We start from the raw sequence: 22,420 nt of genomic DNA, 5'->3' as shown, positions 1-22,420 counted from the left end.
AAGGCTATTGCTGATTTCCTCCTCCTCTTAGCTCATTTAAAACCTTCCTTTGTATTTGTAATATACGTCTTTGAGAAACATTTTCATATAAATTATATTTTAAAAGTATTACTTCCCCTCCACTGGTACGTGGAATATTGATGGGATCATTCCATTGCCATTTCCTTTCCACCAGGCAGCTGAGATTAAGCCAGCACAATTGGATCTGACATTTCTGGCTGTCAGAAATGAGATTCCTACCTCTTCCTTCCACCAACCGTGTGGAAAATGATCTCATTTCAAAGGTGTTGAGCAGCCCCACCTCTCAGCAAAGTCAGTGCTTTTGCATCCCTGTCCCTGATTATTTAAGTGGTTAAAAATGGACAAAATCATCCAATTTTACCCATCTGGATCAGAAATTTTGCCTTCAGTCTCTAATGCTCTGCATTCTGTTGTCCCATGGTCTCACCCAGGTCAGGTAAATATTCACTATACCCATCAGCTTTCACTTGGATTGGCTAAATTCCATCTTTGCTGGAAAAACAGACACTACAGAGGGCTTTTCTTAGGTCAGAGATTTGCAGAGGTGCTGGAGAAATTTGCTTTTGGCTTCCTGGGAGGCTCAGACACACTTCCAGGGGTGATCAAGCTATCACCCCATGCTTACAACAACAAGAACCAATAGAATATTCAATGCAAATAAATAAATTCAGTACTTTTAACACAAAAAAAACCCACTTTTTTTTTTTTTTTTCCCCACCAATAAAAGAAAGAGGGATTTTCCACCAGACTAATCTTCTCTTAAACCTTAAACTGTGAATACCAAAGGAAATCTTTGCAGGGTGCCTTGGAACCAGAGCCTCTTTGAGGAGAAGGAAATAACCCTCAGTATGAAGCAATATTCTCCCCAGCACTGGATGGGGTCATCATGCAGCAAAGCAGATATTGGGAGGTGTCTGTCTCCACTGAATCTCTAATGGTGCACCACAGGCTTTTAGAAGCTTGAAATATTATTTATCTGCCCATTTTCTTTCTGTGAGTCAAGCAATCCTGATTTCAGGCACTGGTTTCATCAGAGTCTTATTTTTCAGTGATAACACTGTCAGTTTTTTTGTTGGCTTCATGGTCACAAAAGGAGGTGCAGAAAGGAATCCTTAATACAGGCCTCATAAATATTTACCTTAAAATTTATGCATAAATTAAAATAAATTATAATTTATAAAAGTATAATTGAAATAATTATACCTGTATATAATTATTATATTATTAAATAATGTTATTATTAGTATATATTATTACAAGTAATACATAATTCTTATATAATGTAATAATTTATGCATAAATAATAATTTATGCCTAAAATTTATTTAAAATTTATACTTCAGGAAAACTTTCACCTTGATTGAGTTCAAAGGCTGGAACTGAACCCAAAGTATTTTTTAAGTGTCCATTTCGAGCGAGCAGATGTGAGCAAGAGTTGTGAGTCTATGAACAAATGTGCAAACAGGATTTTTGAGCTAACTGCCTGGAGCAATTTCTGAAGCAATTTTCCACAGTAGAGAAGAAGCTCAGATGACTCATAAACTCTAAAACAATGTGGCTAAAACCACATTTCAAACCCTTTCTTGTTTCTATTCTTCTGCCTTGCTATATCCGTTGATTTGCATTTTTTCTGAAGAGCTCAATTTATATCTTTTAAAAAACTTCCAGAGTCTGATGCTATCTACAGAGATGGAGGGAAGTTGGTGCTAACTTTAAATAGCACCTTATTATATGAACATCTGGATATTCAGAAATGAACTGCTCCTCACAAAAGTCATCAGGGCTCTTCAGAAATACCAGGGATGTTTTTCACCTGTTTCTTTTTTCCATTACAGCCACACCTCACAGCTCTCAGGAGGCTGCTCTCTGCTCATCCATTTTTACTGCAAGGACTCACTTTAATGAGGGATTTAAAATCAGGAAAGGTCTGGGTTGGAAAGGACCTTAAGGATCTTCTCATTCCATCCCACGCCAGAGACACCTTCCACTGCTCCATACCCTGCCCAACCTGGCCTTGAAAACTTCTAAATAGAAGAAATAGAATATTTTGAACCCAAATTTTTTTTATTAAGTGGGACACTGTTGATAAATGGCTTTTTTGGGTTTTTTCTGTGTTTTTTTTTTTTTTTTTTTTTTTGTTCAAGCACATACTTTGAAGCCGTTGGCTTTTTTTTCTGTTCTCCAAGATATACACATGAACATTCTTTTAGACAGGAATTCCATAGTGTAACCTTTGCTAGAAAGTGCTGCAAAGGGATAAAAAAGGGATAAAAAGGGATATTTCCCTTCACCCAGTTCTATTCTGTTATCCATAAATACAATTCCCACAAGTGAATTACCCAAAATTCTAGCTTCACAGATTATATATATGTGCTTCATTGTCTTTTAAATTTTCCCCTATCCTTGTTCTTCTTCTCTGACTCTTCCCCAGTTTTGCTCCAATGTATTCCAGAGTAAAAGTTGAGGTAATTTTGATTATTTCAGTAATATGTTTGTAGCTCCTCAGGTTAAAGAAAGAAGAAAAATAAAGAAACACTTTCTCATGTTGAAAACTTTTTGAAAATACATAAGTTACTTAAATAAATGTTATTTCTTTATAAAGAAGAAATTTGTCAAGAAGGTGGAGCCACTGAAAAGGTATTATTTACCAGACAAGGACTTCAGAAGAAACAGGAAAGCAGAACCAGATGAGAAACCAACTTTAAGACAAATAGTTCCAAACCAATATTTTCTTTCTTTCTGTCATCCTTCATCCAGTTACCATCTCAAGACATAAATTCCTGCCATTCTGGCCACCCAGTGTTCTGTTGTCAGGCACACAAGGATTAGCAGAGGAGTAAATCAGTGTTCCAGCAGCACAGCAGCCACTGCTCCTCCCAAGGAGACAATCACCCACAGCAAAGGTTGCTTCCAGAGATGGATTGCCCAGGAAAAGGTGGATGTGTGGAGAGGCCATTTGAGGTTTCCCCTACTGCAGGAAAAGGCTGAACAAGGAGATAAATCTTAGTGGTGCTTTCCTTGGGCAGTCTCCACCAAAATCAGGATCTGGGGAAAGCAGAAGGAGGGTTCTGCATCAGCCTGGCACCCTGCCCAGAGTGTTCAGCAATGAAACGTGGAGCAGGAGCAGCAGCTGGGTCTGCTCTCTGTTGTACGTGCAGGTGAACCCGGTGGGAAGAAATTATGATGTTTGACTCCAGAAGGCTGAATGATTTCTTTATTATAACTATACTATAATACATTAATATACTATTTAAAGGAGATACTAAAACCACATAGTTACTTTTTCTAACTACCATATCTAACTCACTCACAACTCGTGACCCTTTCTGGAGAGTCCAGCCCCAGGTGGGTTGGATTGGCCATCAGCTCAAATAATCCTCACCAGAATTCAACCAAACAATCACCCCAGGCAAACAATTCTCTAAACACATTCCAAATGGGAAAACAAGGAGCAGAAATAGAAATTGTTTTCTCTTTCTTCCCTCTGTGCTCCTCTGAGAGAGAGAAGAATGTGCCTGCTACAGCTCTCCTCAATGCATATTTTATTTAAGGCCCAGTGGATGCTGGCAGCAGCAGGAGAAGCATCCATGATCATTTTACAAGGAGACAAAAACCAAAGCCACGGGTTCTGGTGCTGGTTGAGTCTCTTTGCAGATGAAGCCTTGTCTTTAATCTGCTAAGGATGCTGTTATTCTTTTCTGCTCTGACAGAGGTTGGTATTAGATTACAAAATCCACGCACCACAGAAATCAATTCTTGAGCTTTTCTGATGTAAACTGAGCTCAAAGACGAAACAGAAATTTCTAGAATTATTCCCAGTGGAATTCAAGTGACTGAGATTTTGAATCCACATAATTGTACCTCTCCAGATGTTTGCACAATAGCTCTAATCCACACAGCAGTATTGCAGAGAGAGGAAATGACCATGCAAAACCAAATTTGTCCAGAGCTCTTTTTAGTTCCAGCCCTTCCTGTGCTTTTTTTTTTTTTTTTTTTTGCTGTAGTTGATGAATGCAGTCACCCCTCATGTGTGCAAGGAGAGGGAAACTTTTCATTCCATCCTTACCATGGAAAGTTTTTAAGCACAGTCTGGCCTCTCAGAGCTCAGTGGCATTTCTGGTGGACTGTGGGACCTAAGAGCCAAACACTCCTTTTCTCATGGAGTGTACAAGTGCACATCTTGCTAAAAACCTAAATTAAATACTCTGAATCCCTTCACCAATTCTTGAGGATTTCTTATTTGCTACTCATTTTCTTCTCTACTTGTTACTTTCTCCAGAATTATAACAAGAGATGAATTTATTAGCTCTTCCATTTGCAGCAGATTCCTTTTTGCCTACAAGTCTTAAATCAGCTGTTGCATCTTTGAGTGGTTACTGGCAGGCCCATGTACAAATAGAAAATACATTTATATGCAAAATGCTACAACATTTTCCCAGTGTTCTCCAATATTTATAACCGAGAGGAAATGATGTTTTAAATTATATCAAATATTCCAGAATGTTTTCTGCAGTGCATTGTGTGATTTGTTTTAAAGATACTGTCTAGTACTTTCTGAGATGGGCTGCACAGAAAATAGAAAAGTGTTCAGGAAGTTACCTTTCTCACTCCTGTTTATTGAAACTAAGAATGTCCTGTTTGATCCATTACACTTATCAGTAATAGTCTGAATTACACTACATAATTTATCTTCCCTGGATAGGATTGAAAAAGACAGGTTTTACTCAAACTAAAGTGCACAGCATCTTCTGCTTATCCTATTCCTCAAAATGTCATCTAAGTTCTTAATTTATATTCCAAAATCTCTGTCAGTTTTTGGTCTTCCATCTTCATAAACCAAAAATTACCTACTGCTTTCTATCATTTCTGGGATGAAAAGAGAAAGCTTTATCTTGCTATATCTACTGGAAATGAACATCTTCAGTTTAATTTAAACCCATCTCTTCAAGTAGGAGTAACTTATGAAGTCACTGAGATCAAATCAAACTCCCCTTTGCCTCCCAAAAATGACATTGACACATCAGATCATGCAATCAAATTCTGTTTGCTTCATGTAGAAGATGATAAAATAAATATGATATATAAACTTCAGGGGACCAGTAACAAGCTGATACATGATGCTCCTGGAAAGCACCTTACAAAGCAGGAGTTTCTATCAAAACTTTTGCAACTCAGGTATTCAGTGCTCTGCTCCTCCCACCCTAAAGGAGACAAGACCTGCTTTAAAACTGAAAATAATTTCTCTTCATTTATACAATATAAATTATGATTTTATTTTTAATACTACTTTCTTCCTCAAACCAAGCTGAGAGACTCCACTGGCAGCTGCTTAGTACAAGATTGTTTTAACTCCACCTACACCTTTCCATGTCATGGGATGGATGTTTTATGCTGATAAAAGCAAAACCATATGAAATTCCATGTCCCATTCTCCAATTAAAGGCAGGCCAGTTATAAAATATCTTTCCAAGGATTCTCAAGCAAAAAAAAAAAAAAAAAAAAAAAAACCCCAACCCCCCCCCCCCCAAAAAAAAAAAACCAAAACACAAAGAGCCAACCACAAACACATATGTAGATTTACACATGTATAAATCTATATGTTCACAATACTTCAAAGATCCCTTTTGGGCAATACATTTCAAATCCTCCCTACATCTGGTGCACCCAAAGAACTGAAGTTTTGAAGAATTCCCCTTACCTGAAGACATTTCTGAAAAACTCAGACAGCCCTTAACAAATGAGGCAAAATGGCAAATTCCCTGAAGGCTTGAGGATATTACTGATGGAATTTTCTCCCATGTAAGAAAGAAATTCCTTCTCATGTTGGCTGGGGAAGGGCCTTGTTGTCAGTGTTTTAGGGTTTTTATTGGGTTTTTTGGGAGGTAGGGGCTACATTGGAAATTGTGGTGCCTCATTGTTCAATGCAAACTTTATATTAGGTTAATAAGTAAGCTACCATGCTTGAAAAAAGGAAAAACTTAAATGAATCAAACTCTGTACAGCAGTGACAGGAAGCTGGGGGAGGGGAAGGGGATTATCCTGAGCTGATGGGGAAGGGAAGGGCTGGCAAGAAAAGACTTCACATTCTCTGCTCAGGCATAGCCAGAGCCAAACTGGTAACAGCTTCTAAAACTTTCTGATCAAACTTAGACCTTTTTATGCCTCACAGGAAAAAAAAACCCAAAAAAAACCCAAACAAAAAAAAAAAAAAACAAAAAAACAAAAATACAGACACCAAAAAACAAATCTGTTTTAGAGTCCTGGACTTTCCTAAGTGAATCCCACTGTTTTCTCCTTGGTAGCTCTCAGAACCATCTTCTCACTCCTCACACTGCTAAAAGCAATGCTTTTACCTATTGCTGTCCCAGGGTGCTACCCTCCAGCCTGGCAGGCTGCAGAACTTGGTGATTATTTCTCTTTTAAGGCAGGAACATGATGCCTTAATGTTACAATTAGGCCATGGTGAGAAGTCAAGAGCCCGGTAAAAACCCTGCTATCTCCAATTTCCCCCGGCAGCTGCCTTGGACCTGCTGCAACTTCCGAGGTGAAAATCAATGGCAACAACTTTCTGGTTACCTCAGGAAAGCCTGAATCACACCATTAGTACCACCAGCACAGATTTTCCTGCCTTTCCCTCGTTTTCTCAAGCAGTTAATCCCATTAGTGGAAATCTCTGGGCTTCCAGATATGAGAAGCGCATTTTTGACAAATTCTCCTGAAAATTCTCCCTCGTTTCAGCACTTTCCATCTCTCTCGTGGTTCACTGGAAAGGCAGATCTCCTCTGGGAAAATTGTGATCTCCCCTCAGTTTGTCTCTTCCATGAGTTATGCATTTTATCAAGGCTACATTAAAGCACACAGAGACAATTCAGACATTTCTAAGACAAGAGAAATTAGAGTAAGGGAAGATAAAGCAGCCAACATGATTTCTGTCACTTCTGCCTGAGGCAGCCCTGCATGACAACACGACCCAGAGCATCATTTTTTTCCTCAAGTCACCCTTTGTGCCAAAGATTTTAGTGCAGGCAGCAAGGCGCCAGTGCTGAGGTAAATGTCACAGTAGCAACTGCTTCACTCCTGGAATTTTTCTAATTAAACCACATATTAATTCTTTATTTTTCTGGAGATCCTTTTCCTCTCTAACATGCAACTTCCCCTGAACTGCTGCCTGGATAGCCATTCCTGAGCTCTGTGGGGCTCCACTGTCTGGTGTGGGCTGAGTCAGGTGTCAAAAAGGATTTTGGCAAAGCAGAAATTATTCAGGAGTGAGAGATTAGGCCAAACTCCTGTAATTTGACCTCTCACTGTTCCAGCACAAGAAGCCACCCCCTGTGGTGGCCATGGAAAGGCTACTGTTGTCCTCTGTGATATTTAGATTAGGATATTAATAGAAGAAGTTCCCATTAGAAGAGGTCTGAAAACTGAAAATTGATGTATATTGAAAGAAAATTTAATCAGGATCTTTTAGTTCATCAGAAGGCTGTGGAATGAGCGTGGGTGAACTTACTGGGCTACAGAGACTTGTAGCTCCCAGAGGAATATGACTCTACAACTTTCCTTCAACATTTATAATGAAAATTCAGCTAAAAAAAAAATAAGTGTGATAAACCTAAATTGAACTGAAGCAGCATAACTAATTTTTACAGTCTAGTTACTGCTACTATCAAATATTCATTTCTCTCAACAAGCAGGTAACTATGGCAACAAACACAAAGGTGCCAAGAAACAAAAAAAAAAAAGTGAGAATCTTTACATTTATCTCAGGTTTTTAAACCTTTTTTAGAATTACCATCACAGCTATCAACTATTTAAACTATCTGCAAAGATTAATTTAGTAAAATATTATGAAGACACTGAAAAACACAATGAGAAGGACCCCATTCCTCTCTGAAAACTGCAATCAAAAGTGATTTCCAATTAAAATACCTTCTGACAAGAAGAAGAAAATTAATTTAAATTTTAGCTCTAGGACGAAAAGGGAACGAGCAATGTCGTGTTTCATTTTCTTCAGCCTGTCACTTCAATTCTCTTTTGAGGAGGACTTATTTTCAGATGATATAATTACAATCCTGAAATGGCAGTTTTAAATATACAAGACAGATGTTTATTAAGTTGAAATACATTTGGAGAAAAATTTACTGTTTCTCTCTGCTGTGGAAGCAAAGGCCAGATTTCGGGCCTTTTTTCTTTTGCAGTTCCTTAAAGCTGGAATATTTCTCATTTATTAATTATTGCCAATTCCAATTAATTATTTTCCCATTATTTCCCATCCCATTTCCATGATTTTTGGAATTGTAATAGAATTATTTCTTATTTCAAAGACTGGAAGTCTCCCTGCCATGGCACTACCCCACACACGTCTCACCTGCAGCAGTGTTGCCTGGCCTGAATCTACTTTTAATGTTTATGCATGGCAACATCCCAATATAAGTACCATAAAGAAAAATTAAGTGGCAAAAATATTCAATTCTTATGCTGAAACCATGTCATCTAGGGCAGGTTGTGGTCCAGAATTCTTAAAAACATTAAATGAGCGGTGTCAGGCAAAATATTCTGAAGATATCAGATGTTGTTTGCCAAAGAAGAGAAGTCACCATTCATAAATGCTGCTTCCTGTACCATCAGCCTTCAAGGGAGAATTCATATTTCAGTATTTTAGACTCAGATCTCAGTTTGGGGATTGTGGGATAATATGGCACAAACTTAAAATGTTTACAAATTATTTTTCTGAGCAATATCTTCCCTTAAAAGTGATTTATCTCTGGTCTCCAAGGAGTCAGCTCTTACTTGTTCTGCAGGGAGAATGATGCTTTATGGATTTCCTCTCAAGGAAAAAAAAGTTTGCTTTGACGGGGGGGAAAAAAAAAGGAAAGAAGAAAAGAAAATAAAAGCCATAGCCCAAGAGAGATCAAGCTAAAGATGCCACAAGCAAATGATGCCTCAGGTTTTAGATTTTATATTTTTCAGATTCTGTGCTGCTTTAGTGTGTGGGTCTGGACTTCACATGAGGGGATGCTGAGCTCTGTGCACAGAGCAGGGAGACAAAACAATTCCTGCTCCAGCTGGGCACCAAGGACAAATGATATGAAATGATCCAAATGACCCAAATCTCAGCCCAGGAGCACAAACACCGTGGGCTGGAGAGAGAAAAACAAGCAGGATGGGACTGCCTGGGCTAAAGCTGGAATGGGACAATGAACTCCAAGGTGCCAATGGAGCAGAACTGATCCCAGGGAGAGCCCCCGGGAGTGCTCGTGCATTTTGGGACCATTTTGGTTCATCTTGGGTTCATTTTGGGACGATTTTGGTTCATCTTGGGTGCAGCCCTGGCTGGGCTCTGGTGCTGCCCAAGGTGGATCCTTTTCATAAACCCCTGCTTTATTCTGTAACTCTGTCCAGCCTCTGCTCTAGGTCAGCCCTCACAAGGCATCACAAACTGTAAAAAGTCATCAAAAAACTGAATTGGGGCACAAGGAGCAGCCCTGGGATCACTGACAGGGGATGCAGAGATCCTTCAGCAAGGGGAAATCCATCACCCGGGGAAGCTCCCAGATGCATCAAACACAGAATGGACAGAAATAAAGGGATTTTTTTTGTCTACACTAATGCACCATATTGGATTAATGAAGACATTGAATGTCTTCAATTATGCCTTGGGTTTTGAGCTTCTAAAGGGTTTCATTGTCACAATATGGGTGTAATGGACAACATTTATAAGTGAAAGACTCAGAGGCAGCCACTGTCTCGCTAGGGTGTTCCATTTAATTAAGACTTCAATTTCTGAGATTTGTTTAATATACAAAAATTAAAAACAATCAGGCAAAAAGACCTGTGAATGTTTTGCAAGTGGAACACCAGTGGATCCTCCAGTCCAGAAGAGAAGCAGAGGAGAATTTGATTAACAACTCATTATATTTATTCACATTCTGCCTTCTCAAATTACCTTTTAATTGATACACTGAAAGAGAAACGGAAAACTAAAAATTAATATTATCCATGCAGAATAATAGGGGTTTATTTTAACCTTGAATAGAGTGTTGTAAAACTCTACAGTATAGGCTGAAAACTAAAAGTTGAGCACACACACACATTTAATTAATGTTATAATTAGGTACTGAGGCACAAAAGAGAGCTAAATTTGGGTAGAATTTGGAGAGAAAGAAATTTCCCAATTGATGGTATTAAGATACAATCTCCTACAAACCAGAATATTTTAAATGGTTTTTGCTACATGCACTCTAAAAATAGAAAGTCATAAGAAAACAGGAAAGATAAAAGAAAGTGAAAATGAAATGACAAAGATGTGTCTGTTGTCTGATGACATTTGGGGAATCAAAAATAAAATCCCATTGGTGCGAGAGGAATTATCCCAAAATAACACACTGGGAAATTGGAATTATCCTAGCAGAACTAAAAATAACCACCTACATATTTGAAGATACCCTTTTCATGTTAAAAAAAAATAAAAAATCAGAACCAGCACCTCTGGGGTAACCCTTGTTGAGTCCCAAGCATTCCAAGCTGCAACTCCACCAAACTAGGTAATTATTCCTATTTGAAAATAATTCATTTTCAGTGCTAACTCTGCTTGAGTCATGCTGGTTGTAAGCTAAACACTGTCAGATGTTTTCCTTTCTGCTCTCTTCAGCACTGAGTATTCTAGAAGTCTCGATAGTGGTGTGAAAAAGTCAGACTTCAAAGATAAAATATCCCAAGTTTGTTTCCAAGCATTAATTGTGCTACCTCCACCCTGCTTTGATAGTAGGAAGCTCATCTTGTCCAGCCAGCAAAAACTTTTTGGAAACGAGAAACTTTCAGGAAAAATTTGGATTAATCAATAGTGATGCCCTTCTACCTTTTGGAGCTGTACTCCTTGGCCCCAAGCAAGGGCTGAATGAACACTGCCAGTGCTTTTCAGATTGTTTTTCACCTTTTGGCACCTCTTAGTCTACATGGATAACATTAATTTTTGGTTTTCTGTTTATGTACTCACCCATCTCTCTCCCTGAACTGAAACCACTGCCCCAAACATCAACAAAATATGTGGCGCGTCTTCAAGCTGGAATTTCTAAATTTTACTATCTTCAGTCATAGATGAACAATGAAGATCATCTTTTAGTGCTCTTAGTTCTAGCAGATTATGTGTCATCATTTAGCAATTAACCATTTAGAAATTAACCAGCTCCTCTGCAAAACCTGCAACTGGAGGCTTTTTTTATTCTAAGTCCACCACTTCTTTCCCCCTCTTAGGCATTTGTCACAGTGGGATTTTTCACCTCTCAACATCCATAAACCTAATATTCCTCTCTTTTTCCTTTTAAATAAAAAAACTCTCACAAAAAAAAAAAAAGACATTTCCATTATCAGCCTCTATTCAAAATATGTGGGCAGCAGATATCATGTTTTGTGTCACTCTTTGTAAGTGCCTTGAGGATGATATTTTTTAAAATCTCTCTGCAATATATCAGTGTCAGAGAAGCTCAGGATGTTTGGATGAGTGACATTTCCAGAGGATCAGCAAACTATCTGCCTCAGGAGGTAGTGATACCCAAACTCCTAACCCAAAACATCAGAGGGAGAATATAAATATTGCTTAGTGCAGCTACAGAGAGCTGCAGGTTTGAAAAATCATATTCACATCATCTTGTGGGAAATGGGGAGATTTGCACAGGAAGCAAACTATGAGAGTTAAAATAATGGTTGGAGCCATCAACAGCTCAGAATCCCCTGCGTGCATAACACACTTGGGGAATGAAAGGTAGTAGGTCACCTAAGAAATAAATCCAAGATCATAATGAAGAACCAGGAATGTTACTCCTTCCTTCCTTGTCAGAGGGAAATAAGGACAAAACAAGAAAAATATTCCTTTGCGAGATACCTTGGGACTCCTTGGAGAGGAAGGAAATGTCCTTGCAGAAGCTCTGCCTTTAAGTGGTGATTTATCCCACCTGCAAGCTCCAGGTTAAAGAGTCTGACCAAGAATTCTCCAGATTGTGTTGGGTGAAACCATAAAGGAGCACCTATGGGTGGGTGCTGGCCAGCAGGGCTGCAGGAGGATGCCCTGGGGGCTGTGATGGCCAGAGCATTCCACCTGCAAAGTTGTTTCCAACAAACCTTGTCGAAGACCACCCTAGGTCAGGGGTGGCTTCGTGTGGTGGAAAAGTCTCTCCTCCAACCCGTGCTTCCAGAAAAGGCTCAGCAGTCTCTGTTGTTCAGTCTCATGGTTGTTTATTGTAAGTTATCTAAAATATTTTCTCCTTGAGCTGCTGTGGTTTGCTCACAGCTCAGGCAGAGGCACACACACACCCTGACATCCTCTCTGACTCCCGACTGCTTCTTCTCTCCCCGCCCGGGGCTGTGCTGTCTTTTATATGGTACATTACGTGTTACATGGGTACAGTTTTTCCCCAATGCCTATTACCTATATTAAATGGTGCTTTTCTACTCTAAACCAACCTGTGAGTGCCAACATCACCAAGAACACGGAGGTAAGGAAGAAGAAAGAGGGAGGACAGGACAGGCCCAAATCCCTCCATCTTAAAATCTCTGATCACCATGTACAAAACCAAAACCCCCCTGTACAGCACTCAAAAATTATCCCCTTTACTTTGTGACTAATTCTACTATAATATCTAAACTTTGGTGACTTCTCGTTCTTCCTGCAAGGTTGGTAAATCATTCCATGGTTCAAACCCAAAATCACAGCTGTTTCCAGCTGCCTGCCAGGGTCTCAAATGCTTCTGACCGGGGCCTGGAACCTCCAAAAATGTCTGAGGGACATTTTGAGTTTTGACAAAACCTGAGTTCAGGACTGAACAGACACAGAGGGGCCAACGTGGGGATCTGGGGGCATCTCCAGAGGGTTTGGCTGTTCTGGGGGAAAAAGGTAAATGCAAAACACGGAGTGCAAGCAGCAGCTTCTGCAGGGAGCTGTTCATTCACGAAGACAGCAAACGCGTTTGCTCATCTTTGTTGCAGAAGTGGATTCTCACACCTCGTGCTCCGTGTTGGGTAGAAAACAGGGATGTTTCTTCATGCAGGGATTTGTCTGCCTTGGGGTCTCTGGGGGCTGCATTCCCTCCCCAGTGGGAGACAGCAACATGGTGCTGGAATGGCTCCCTGATGTGATATGTTCATCCCTCATGGATTTTTACAGAAAAGAAACTCTGGGTCTATTATTGGAAGAACATTTTTTGTTTTGTTTTGTTTTGGTTTTTTTTGTTTTGTTTTAATCAAACTATCAAGCTATGTGTTAAATGAAATTAGAAATTATCTAAAAATGACATGAAAGATTTGTAGGAATTCTGCCACTACAGCTTCAAACAGAGCAGATTTGGTTTTTTAATGAACAGACATATCCTCTCATGTTCTCTCAATAGGAGCTTTTCCTGTTTGTAACCTGAACCATACTACTCATATTTTGACATATAATTTTGACTTTTATTTCTCCTTTGCACAGCTTCTTTCAAGATTCAAGAACAGGTTAATGAGCTTTCTCATCAAAAATATAATAGGAATCAAACTAAAAATTACTGGTAAACTAATTTTTTTTCTCACTGCAGGCATTTAAGCCCAAATACAAAAATTTTCATCATAAACTTAACTTTAAATGTGATTTTACATCTCACTAAGAAGCACTTATAATTTCTCTGTCCATTTTTCTATAAATAACATTATAATTGGCAGATTTTTTTCTCCCCATTTCTAATATTTCAGATATAATGGGCTGTGGAATATTCTCTGTAAAGAGACCAAAGGCCCATGAGTTTTATGTTTACAAGCTCAGAAACCAGAATGTAAGAAATGCATTAATCAAGGGGAAATGGTGAATAGCTTGTTTATCTTGTATTTTAAGCAGAAAATAATATGAGATATTGCTGTATCTATTATTAAACCCCTTAAACCACAGAAACTGAGGTTCAGCTCTGGAATTTGCATACTGCAAAACAAGTTAAAGGTGTGCAAGTGGGAATTCTGTCAGAGAAGACAAGACAAAATGATACAATTATTCCAACTCAGAGCTGATATGCTCCAAGGTATATGTTTTCCCACAATTGCTGTAAATATGAATATGTTAGAGGTTAATACGAAGATCAAATGTGGAATGCATTTGCTGAAAAGATTAATATCTTTTCATTAAAAATGAGAGTGCACTGTTGGTTCAGCATTTGCATTTAGATCGACTAGGTAATAAGTATATTGACTGCTTAAGACACCTATCTCCAAAAGGGAAAATATTAATAAAAAGGGTGCTGTCCACACGCAGAAGTGGACGAGATTTTTCTATTTTCCCCTTCAGAGAAGTTAAGCCCTTTGGACCTGAGCTCTGTGATTTACTCATGCCAGCAGAGCTGCTCCATGCTGTAAAGAACATTTCTGCCCCTGCTCCACGCCAGCACTGTGCTGCTGAATATGGATTGAAAACTTGGACAGCCATGCATCCCTCCCAGCCAGAAGAGGCACTGGCTGGGTGTTTTACTCTGCTTTTTGCTGCAGGTGTGGTTTAAGAGCCTTTGGTTAAGGGGGAGGCTCAGCCAATTGTTGCAGAGTCCTAAAATAGGGTTGGGACCTCTGGAAATTGTCTAGTCCAAGCCCCTGCCAAGGCAGGAATGTTGTTCCATTCAACAAGAAAAGTGTCAAGGTGGGGTTGGGATGTATCCAGAGGAGACTCCACACCCTCCCTGGGCAGCTGTTCCAGTGCTCTGCCCTCTCCAGGGAAAAGTATTCCTCATGGAATAATTGAGGTGGAACTTGTTCTATTTAATTTTATGGCAATTGCGCCTTGTCCCACAGCTGAACACCACCAAAAAGAGTCTGGGACCATTCTCTGGGCACGTTGGAAATGTTTGTAAGGATTGTGGGATCCCCTCTCAGCCTTCCCTTCTCCAGAGTAAGCAGGCCCAGCTCCTGCAGCCTCCCCTCACCAGGGAGATGCTCCAGACACCAAACCATCTTTGTTATTGTGGGCAGTTCACACAAACATGAGCAATGGGGGCTTTTGCAACTCCAGCTTTCCCACAGTTCGTGGCTAAAGGCTTTCAGCTCCATTCTTCCGAGTCATAAAGAGAAGGAAAAGTATTTATGGCAGATTGATGACCCAAGATTGGTTCAAATGGTCACAGAACACAGCAGCTGCTTCCTGAGCTTGTGGAAGGCCACCAGTGTCAGCCCCACAGCAGAACACACATTTCACTAACCCCAGTCTAGCCCAGGGTCTCTCACAACCACAGAACACTTGAACTGGTTTCCTTGAGGTGTTTAAAACCACGTGTGCCAGCACACAGATCAGCGTGCAGCAGACAGCTCAAATCATTTGTTAACTCCAACTCAAATTAAGCACAGCGGTTCCTATCAAAAGCAAAAGCAGGTTACTTCTCAAACTGTGAGGAGTAAATATTTCACTTAAGCAACTGTGGTGACAGCTTTCTTTTAGTACTTTAGTCATGAAGTTTATACAAATCGCAGTTGCTTTCCTATGGAGCACGGGGGTCTGTCACACTGGGAAAACAGCATTGTGGGCAAGCAGAAAACCCAATTCCTGAGCCATAAAGGAAATTTCAGAGCTGATTCGACAAGACCACAAGTGTTTTCTTCACTTATGCACATGAGGAGCATTATTTTCCTCTCACTGCAGGGAAGTGTCAGTTTGAGCTGGAGTCTCCATCCCTGAAATTTAAGACGTTTCCTCAAGGTTTCCTTCCAACTTCTTCCCCTCCCCCTGTTTTTCTTGCTTTTTCACTCTCTTTCCCTGTTGTGCTCTATTTCGTGTCATTTAGACCATATATTTTGATGGAGGGCATCCTTCTCCTCTGAATTTATGAATCAAAATGTATTCTCCAATGGATACCTGGAGGTATAATTTGCCCCCTAACACTCTTCAATCTTTATTACTGACACATTCAAGGATGCCTAACTCCCACAAGAAAAAAAAAAAAACAACCCACATTAATCTTCAAAAATGTGTCCTTACCTGCCTTCTGAAAATGAAAATGGATGTTCTTTGAGAAATTACCCGAGTTTTGCTTTAAACCCCCAGGATCATGCACTTTTGGAAACAATTTTGAATCTAAAAAATTTATAAATAAAAAATCTGCTGGTGAATAAATACAAATCCTTCACTGTGCTGTTTCCTTGGAGGCAGGAAGCATTCCCTCAACATCCTGCTGGATGGAGTCTGAGGGGTTCCTGCACACCCTTTTTTTTTTCAGACATGACAGAAGAATTTTATTTTTAAAGTATCTCCTTAGAAATATTTTTTTTTTTCCTGATAATGCTTTAGAAGTAAAAGGATTCTTTCATTTTGGTCTCTAATATTGTTAACATAGATGCTTACTAATGCAAACCAAGGCTCTCCCATCAGCATCACTGGATTTAAAGACTGAGCTCTCTAGATGTCCAAACTTTAATTTTAGTGTAAATGCCTTTATTTTGATTCTTTGCTCTGGAACAAGAATTTCTAGGCTATGCCAACAGCTCCATTTCTGAAAATGCTGAAGCATGGAGAAACAATTTGGACTATCCAGAGTGGGCAAAACCTGCAAGATGTTTTCTATGTCCACATCTTAGTCTCCCCCACTGGTTAAAACCTCCAGTCTCCTGTTCCCTCTGATGCACAGACATGAAATAAATAATACTTAAAAAGAAAAAAAAAAAACAAAAAACCCAAAAAAACAACAACAAAAAAAAACCAAAAACAAAAAACAAAAAACCACACACAAAAAAAAGACCAAAACCACCTCTAAAACAATTTATATTCAGCTAACTTGTCTTAAATGCGATGAAGTGTTTCCCAAAAGCATCAAGGACCAAGCAGTGGTAAAAGTTACATAGAGATGGAAAATAGGAGTAATTTTAGTCAGTGTTCTAACATGCTTTGAAAGATAAGAATTGCTGAGATAAAACCACTCCTGACTCATAAATTCTCCTTCATGAAGATTTTGTCCTCAATCTCCAGTTTGTTTCACACCTTCTAGCAAGGCTTTCAGGGGAAAGAACACTTCCTCCCTTGTTTCTACCACACATTTTGTGTGAAATTGTGACAAGGGGCCAAAACATTTAATATTTGCACAGGCTTCCAATAAAAATGCATTAATACCAGCAGTTATCCTGCAGAGGAATGGCACACGCTGCTCCCTCCAGCCCAACACCTTTCCAGAAAGCCACCCGTCCAAATCTGGGGATGTGTAGACACCTTATTCCCCAAGCAGGAATCCAGTCAGACATTTCTTCCTCCTAAACTACTCAGACATTTCCTCCTCCACATTTTACTCCCCTCTGTCCCCACCTCACACAGACAATTTTTTATAATAATTCAATTTCATCAACCACACAGAAATACATAAGTTATTTATATAACATCGATATTATATTGGTAGTCAGGGTTTTTTTCAGAATAAAAACATGAGGCTGTTTGTCTCTAAAAGCTGCAATTATGGTTAAAAATAGAAGCTATTCATCTTTGACCATGAATGGCAATGCCACAGATCTGAAAAAGCAGGCCTGACCACCAGTTTCTACTCAAGACATTTGGGCAGGAACGGGAAGAGGCTGAACCCACAAAGACGATTGTGAAAAACTAAACATCCATTTTCCCAAAGCCTTTCCTCCGACCAGACAAAGTGAGACTGGATTTTAACTGCAGATCATACCTAATTTAAGTGTTAAACCTGCACCTTTTGGCTTGTAAACCACTCAGATTTGGAACAATAAAAATTGCTCTGGAATTTCAACAGATCCCAGCCTGTCATGTCACCTTCAAAGTAAAGGTAGGAAATTGGTGATTATTGAAAATCATGAGGAATTCAGATCCTGCTCTCAGGATATACTATCCAGCCATAACACCCATCTGATTGAGGCCAGGTTTCTTGCATAAGACAGCATCATTATTTCATGAATCACCAGTGACCTTTGGAAGGCACTGGGAAAAGCAGCCGTGCTCATTCCCTTCCATTGATTTTCTAATTTTGACTAAATTGGTTTAATCTGGGGAATGGTTATCTATGAGGAATGAAAATACCTAAAACTGTCTTTAGAAAACAGTAAAAAGGTTTTAAACTGGAATGATGAATTTAGAAAGGAAACTTGAGGGGAGAAAAGGTAGTGATTTCACAAGCTTTAACTTGGGCACCATTCTGTGACCAGCCACCCAAACATGAATAAAGTTAGAATCTCTTTAAACTTAAAAACACAGACATTCAGGCCCAGACATTAGTTTTACTGCATTGGGTGCCTGGTATCTCTGATTCACCCATTAAATATTTGCTGTTGGAAAAGCCTGTAGAAAAACTTACCCACCTAGAAAGGGAAGTGTATGGGCAGCATTTTCATCTGGTAAAATGAAAAATAATGTGCTGGATCTTGAGAACAATGGACAATCCCAAATCTAATCAACTAATAAAGACAAGCTCAGGGACTCAGCACACGCCTGAAACATCCTGCAAGAACAGAATTTGGATATCTCCAACAACCTAACAGCACTCAGGGCTACTTCATCAAAGGAAATTGTGATTTATAGAGTAACTCTTTCTGGTGCCAAGATTTTTTATATTCTGCTATCTAAACCTTTAGATTAACAGATCGGCTCTACTTTATTATCTTCTGAACATGAAATGATCATACCTAAGCTTTCTTTGCTATCAATTTGTGCTCTCATAATGTTAATGATCTGTTATAAGTATAGATTTTGGCACTATGGCAATTCACCTTAAAGCCACCTGAGAATTACCTGTTCCTTTCCTACCCCTCTTTGTATTTTCTTTTTTTGGCTATAGGGTACCAAGCTAATTAGGCCATTAAGTCCACTCATAAAAATATTCTAGGAAAGATATAGAGCACTAAACTAATATCCTCAGAGTGAACTATATGCACAATTAGCTCTGGGTGTCAATTACTAACTCTAAACTGAAGTCCATGTAATCCGGAAATATTCTTTCTCACCACACAACACTAAATGTCTTGCACAGAAATTATGAAGTACTAAATTTACTAGATTCACAAACATTGATCAATCAGAGCTTAGCACTTCTTAGGCCTAAGTAAGAAATTAAAAAAAAAAAAATCTTAAAAGAAATGAGCATCCTCAAAAGTGAGCATCTGAATCCCCACACAACAACACCCAGAAGAAGATTAGAGGCACAACCATTAAAACGTGGGACTGGAGAAAGGCAAGTGCTCACTCACCTCCCGGTCCAGCAGCGCTGGGGACACCACAGTGACAATGTCTCCCTTCTCTGGGTCGATGTAGAACATGTTTGGGGAGGGTTTGGTGGGGGTCTGCCTGAGGATGTTGTAGCGCAGCAGGGCATTGTCCGTGCTGGCGTCGTCGGCGTCGAACGCTGCCATGCGCATCACCGTGGTTCCTGGGGAAAGGGGCACACACAGCAGGCACTGAGCACGAAAACCTCTCAAACTCAGCAGTTCCACTTGATATTTAGGTTGCACTTGTGTTGCTATTATCTTTACTTTTTGTTTATTTGGTTTCTTTACTAGGCTGGAAGAGACCTTCAAGATCATCGAGCCCAGCCCCAACCCCTCAACTAAACCCTGGCACCCAGTGCCACATCCAGGCATGTTTAAACACATCCAGGAATGGTGACTCCACCACTTCCCTGGGCAGCCATTCCAGAACTTTATCACTCTTTCCATGAAAGACTTTTTCCTAATATCCAACCTATATTTCCCTTGGTGCAGCTTGAGGCTGTGTCCTCTGGTTCTGTCAGTGCCTGGAGAAGGAACACAACCTCACCTGAGCACTACCACCTTTCAGGGAGTTGTAGAGAGTGAGGACTTGCTACTCAGCCAATAGAAGACTCGTGGTGTGCTCTAACACAAATTCCCTGTATCTCTGTGCTTTGAAGCCATACATAGTAATTGCATTTCACTAAATGAACTAGAGGTGTATCTCTTCCACTTTTAGTTCTGCAGGCTGAAAATCCACAGGTGGCTACAATAAAAACAATACTGAAAGAACAGACCTCTATTTGCCTGGTGAAGTGTTGCAGTTCAAAATGTATTGGATGTCATGTCTGTCAATAAGAAATGTTGTAATTATTGAAGCCTACATTGTTCTAATTTCAATTTGTACAAATTTATGGGCTTATTTTATGAACACCAATAAACCTCCCTATCTCTATTGCCCCACTGTCCTTCCAGTGCTGAAGGAAATTTCCTGAGCACACAGTTCTGCTGGAGATTGCAATACAGGAAATGCAATTCCCTGCACATGTTCCTAAATGCTGTGCAGAGGAAAAACCTCACTCTGTTTCTTTATCACAGTTTAGAGAGAGGATCTAAGAAGAGTCCTGTACTTAGGAGGGGAGCACATCCTGCATCCCTGGATCAAGGATTTTCCTCTCCCCAAGACAGGCAGCCCAGAGGCTGACACAGCCTGCAAAATTCTGTCAGCATTTTATCAGCTTTGTGCAGTACACTGAGAAACAAAGAAAGGGCACAATGAGACACCTGGACTGAACTGTGAGAGCTCACCCCTAGACCAAAATTATTTCTTCGTCAGTTCATTTGTAATTGTAAATGTAAGCATTAGTTTGAAAAGCAATCTAATTAAATAATATATGGTCACAGCAAAATTAAGTACTTCTGGTAATACTGAGCTGAGATTCTACCAAATAACAAAACAGCCATGATCAAATCAATAAATTCATTTCAATAATGAATCAATGTTAAGTAACAGATTAAGGTGAGATATTAGCAAACTATAAAGTAAGAAATCCAGGAAGGGATTCAGTCTTTGGCCTAAAAATCCCAACTGAAGCAATTTACCAGATTCCAGGATCTGCACTATTTCCATTGAAGTAAATTTGCACTGACACCATTATCTCCTGTGAATCAGAGTGTCAGAGTTTGTTTTTTTTTAGCTTTGTTACAAGCTAATTCCTCTGTAGGAACTCACCTTCTCTTTTCCCCACAGACTGGACAAGTATTATTTTAAACTGTCATGATCACCACATTTTAAATACAGCATTTTCATTTCTTTATAGATCAGTAAGACCATAGGATCAGTTTACAGTATTCACAGAGACTTCTGTGGCAAAATGACTACAAGAGGGTAAAACTTGATAGAGACAGGGCCCAAGAGATTAGATTGCAAGTTCCTCAGTAGCAGGAATATTTATCATTCGTGTACAGAGAGTTTGTCTTCTTTCTGAAGGTCTTGGATTAAAAAAAAATCAAATAAAAATGAAATATTATGGTAAAAATAAAAACAAATCCAGCCCCAGTTATAGACTGATATAACAACTGCCTGTTCACTGTTAAACAAACTCAACTGGCTTGTTTAGATACAGTTCTTCTTTTCTTTTTTCCTCTTTTGTTGTAGTTCCCACAGTACAGAGTGTTGCCTTTACTTGTAGTGACCTTGAATATAAGCTCTCAAAGGTTTTATTTCATTGCTACTTCGGGCAGAGTTACCCCCTTGAGAAAATAGCAGAGCCCTGACAGCATGTCGGTTTTATTCAGCAGTGATTAAAGGTCAGACAGCTCAAAAAGAAGCTTACCACTGGATACCATGCCATGTTTTCCAGTGTTACAAGATTCCAACCCTGATATTTTCACCTACTTTGTGTGAGACTGATTGAGAAGAAAAGAACTGCTTTCTTTTTTGAAGAATTAAGATTCAACCTCTTTTCACAAGTACAGGATAATGTGCTGTTTTTAGAACTCTATCACTTTTGAGAAGATTTTTTAATATATCAGTGTTAGATACCATGTTTCACGAGGGTGTCCCAATCACAAGGTTTCCGTGAAATAAATAAGGACTAAGGAGAATCTCCAAGGGATCTTTAAGAGTGCCCAAGTTCATGTGACATTAAATGGATTTCAGTACACAATGATTTCCTGAAGAATGCACTTTAATATGATGCCATACTCAAGTACAGTAGAAAACATTTTGAATGACTACAAGGTTGCTTTTATTATAAATCTATTAGATGAGCTGATGCTCTGCAGAGATTTTGAAATATTACAACATATATTCAAATAGAAATCCTATTTATACAGTTGTCCTACTGAAATATTTCTGATGATAAAACAGTGGAAGGCACATGTAAATTTTAAGATCTGATGTAAATCCCCTAATCTCTCATTACTCTGGCATAGAACTGGCTTAACACAATGGCTGAATCTGACTCTGATTTGCCAGCTGCAGTTCTTTAACCTTTCAACTCACTAGACATTATCTTGTTCCTGCAATCATTCCTTTGGTGCATACAGATGAGAATTCCAGCAACTCAGATGAGCAGAATTTTACATTCCTTTTGCATAGAGATGCCAGCTCCAGGAGGAAAGATGGAGAGAATTAGATACATCTTTTTTCTGTGCTTCTTCTCTCAAAAGTTTTTTTGCATTGGCTTCTGGCTACCATCAAAGTGGAATTTAAATCTAA

At 39.3% G+C, this 22,420-nt stretch overlaps 1 protein-coding gene across 3 annotated transcripts in view; it reads right to left on the bottom strand.

Annotated features, from left to right (window-relative positions):
* The window catches only part of CDH13 (cadherin 13), a 453,057-nt gene that overhangs the window by 118,715 nt on the left and 311,922 nt on the right, over positions 1–22,420 (bottom strand). For all 3 annotated transcript variants that reach the window (XM_072934294.1, XM_072934293.1, XM_072934296.1), the window contains one exon: positions 19,201–19,379. In XM_072934294.1, coding sequence (XP_072790395.1) covers positions 19,201–19,379 — 179 coding nt within the window. The remainder of the gene's footprint in view (positions 1–19,200; positions 19,380–22,420) is intronic.

This window comes from Taeniopygia guttata, chromosome 11 (assembly GCF_048771995.1).
Source record: "Taeniopygia guttata chromosome 11, bTaeGut7.mat, whole genome shotgun sequence".
NCBI classification, from domain to species: domain Eukaryota; kingdom Metazoa; phylum Chordata; class Aves; order Passeriformes; family Estrildidae; genus Taeniopygia; species Taeniopygia guttata.
The sequence above is the reverse complement of the archived record's forward strand: the minus strand, read 5'-3'. Positions and strand labels throughout refer to the sequence as shown.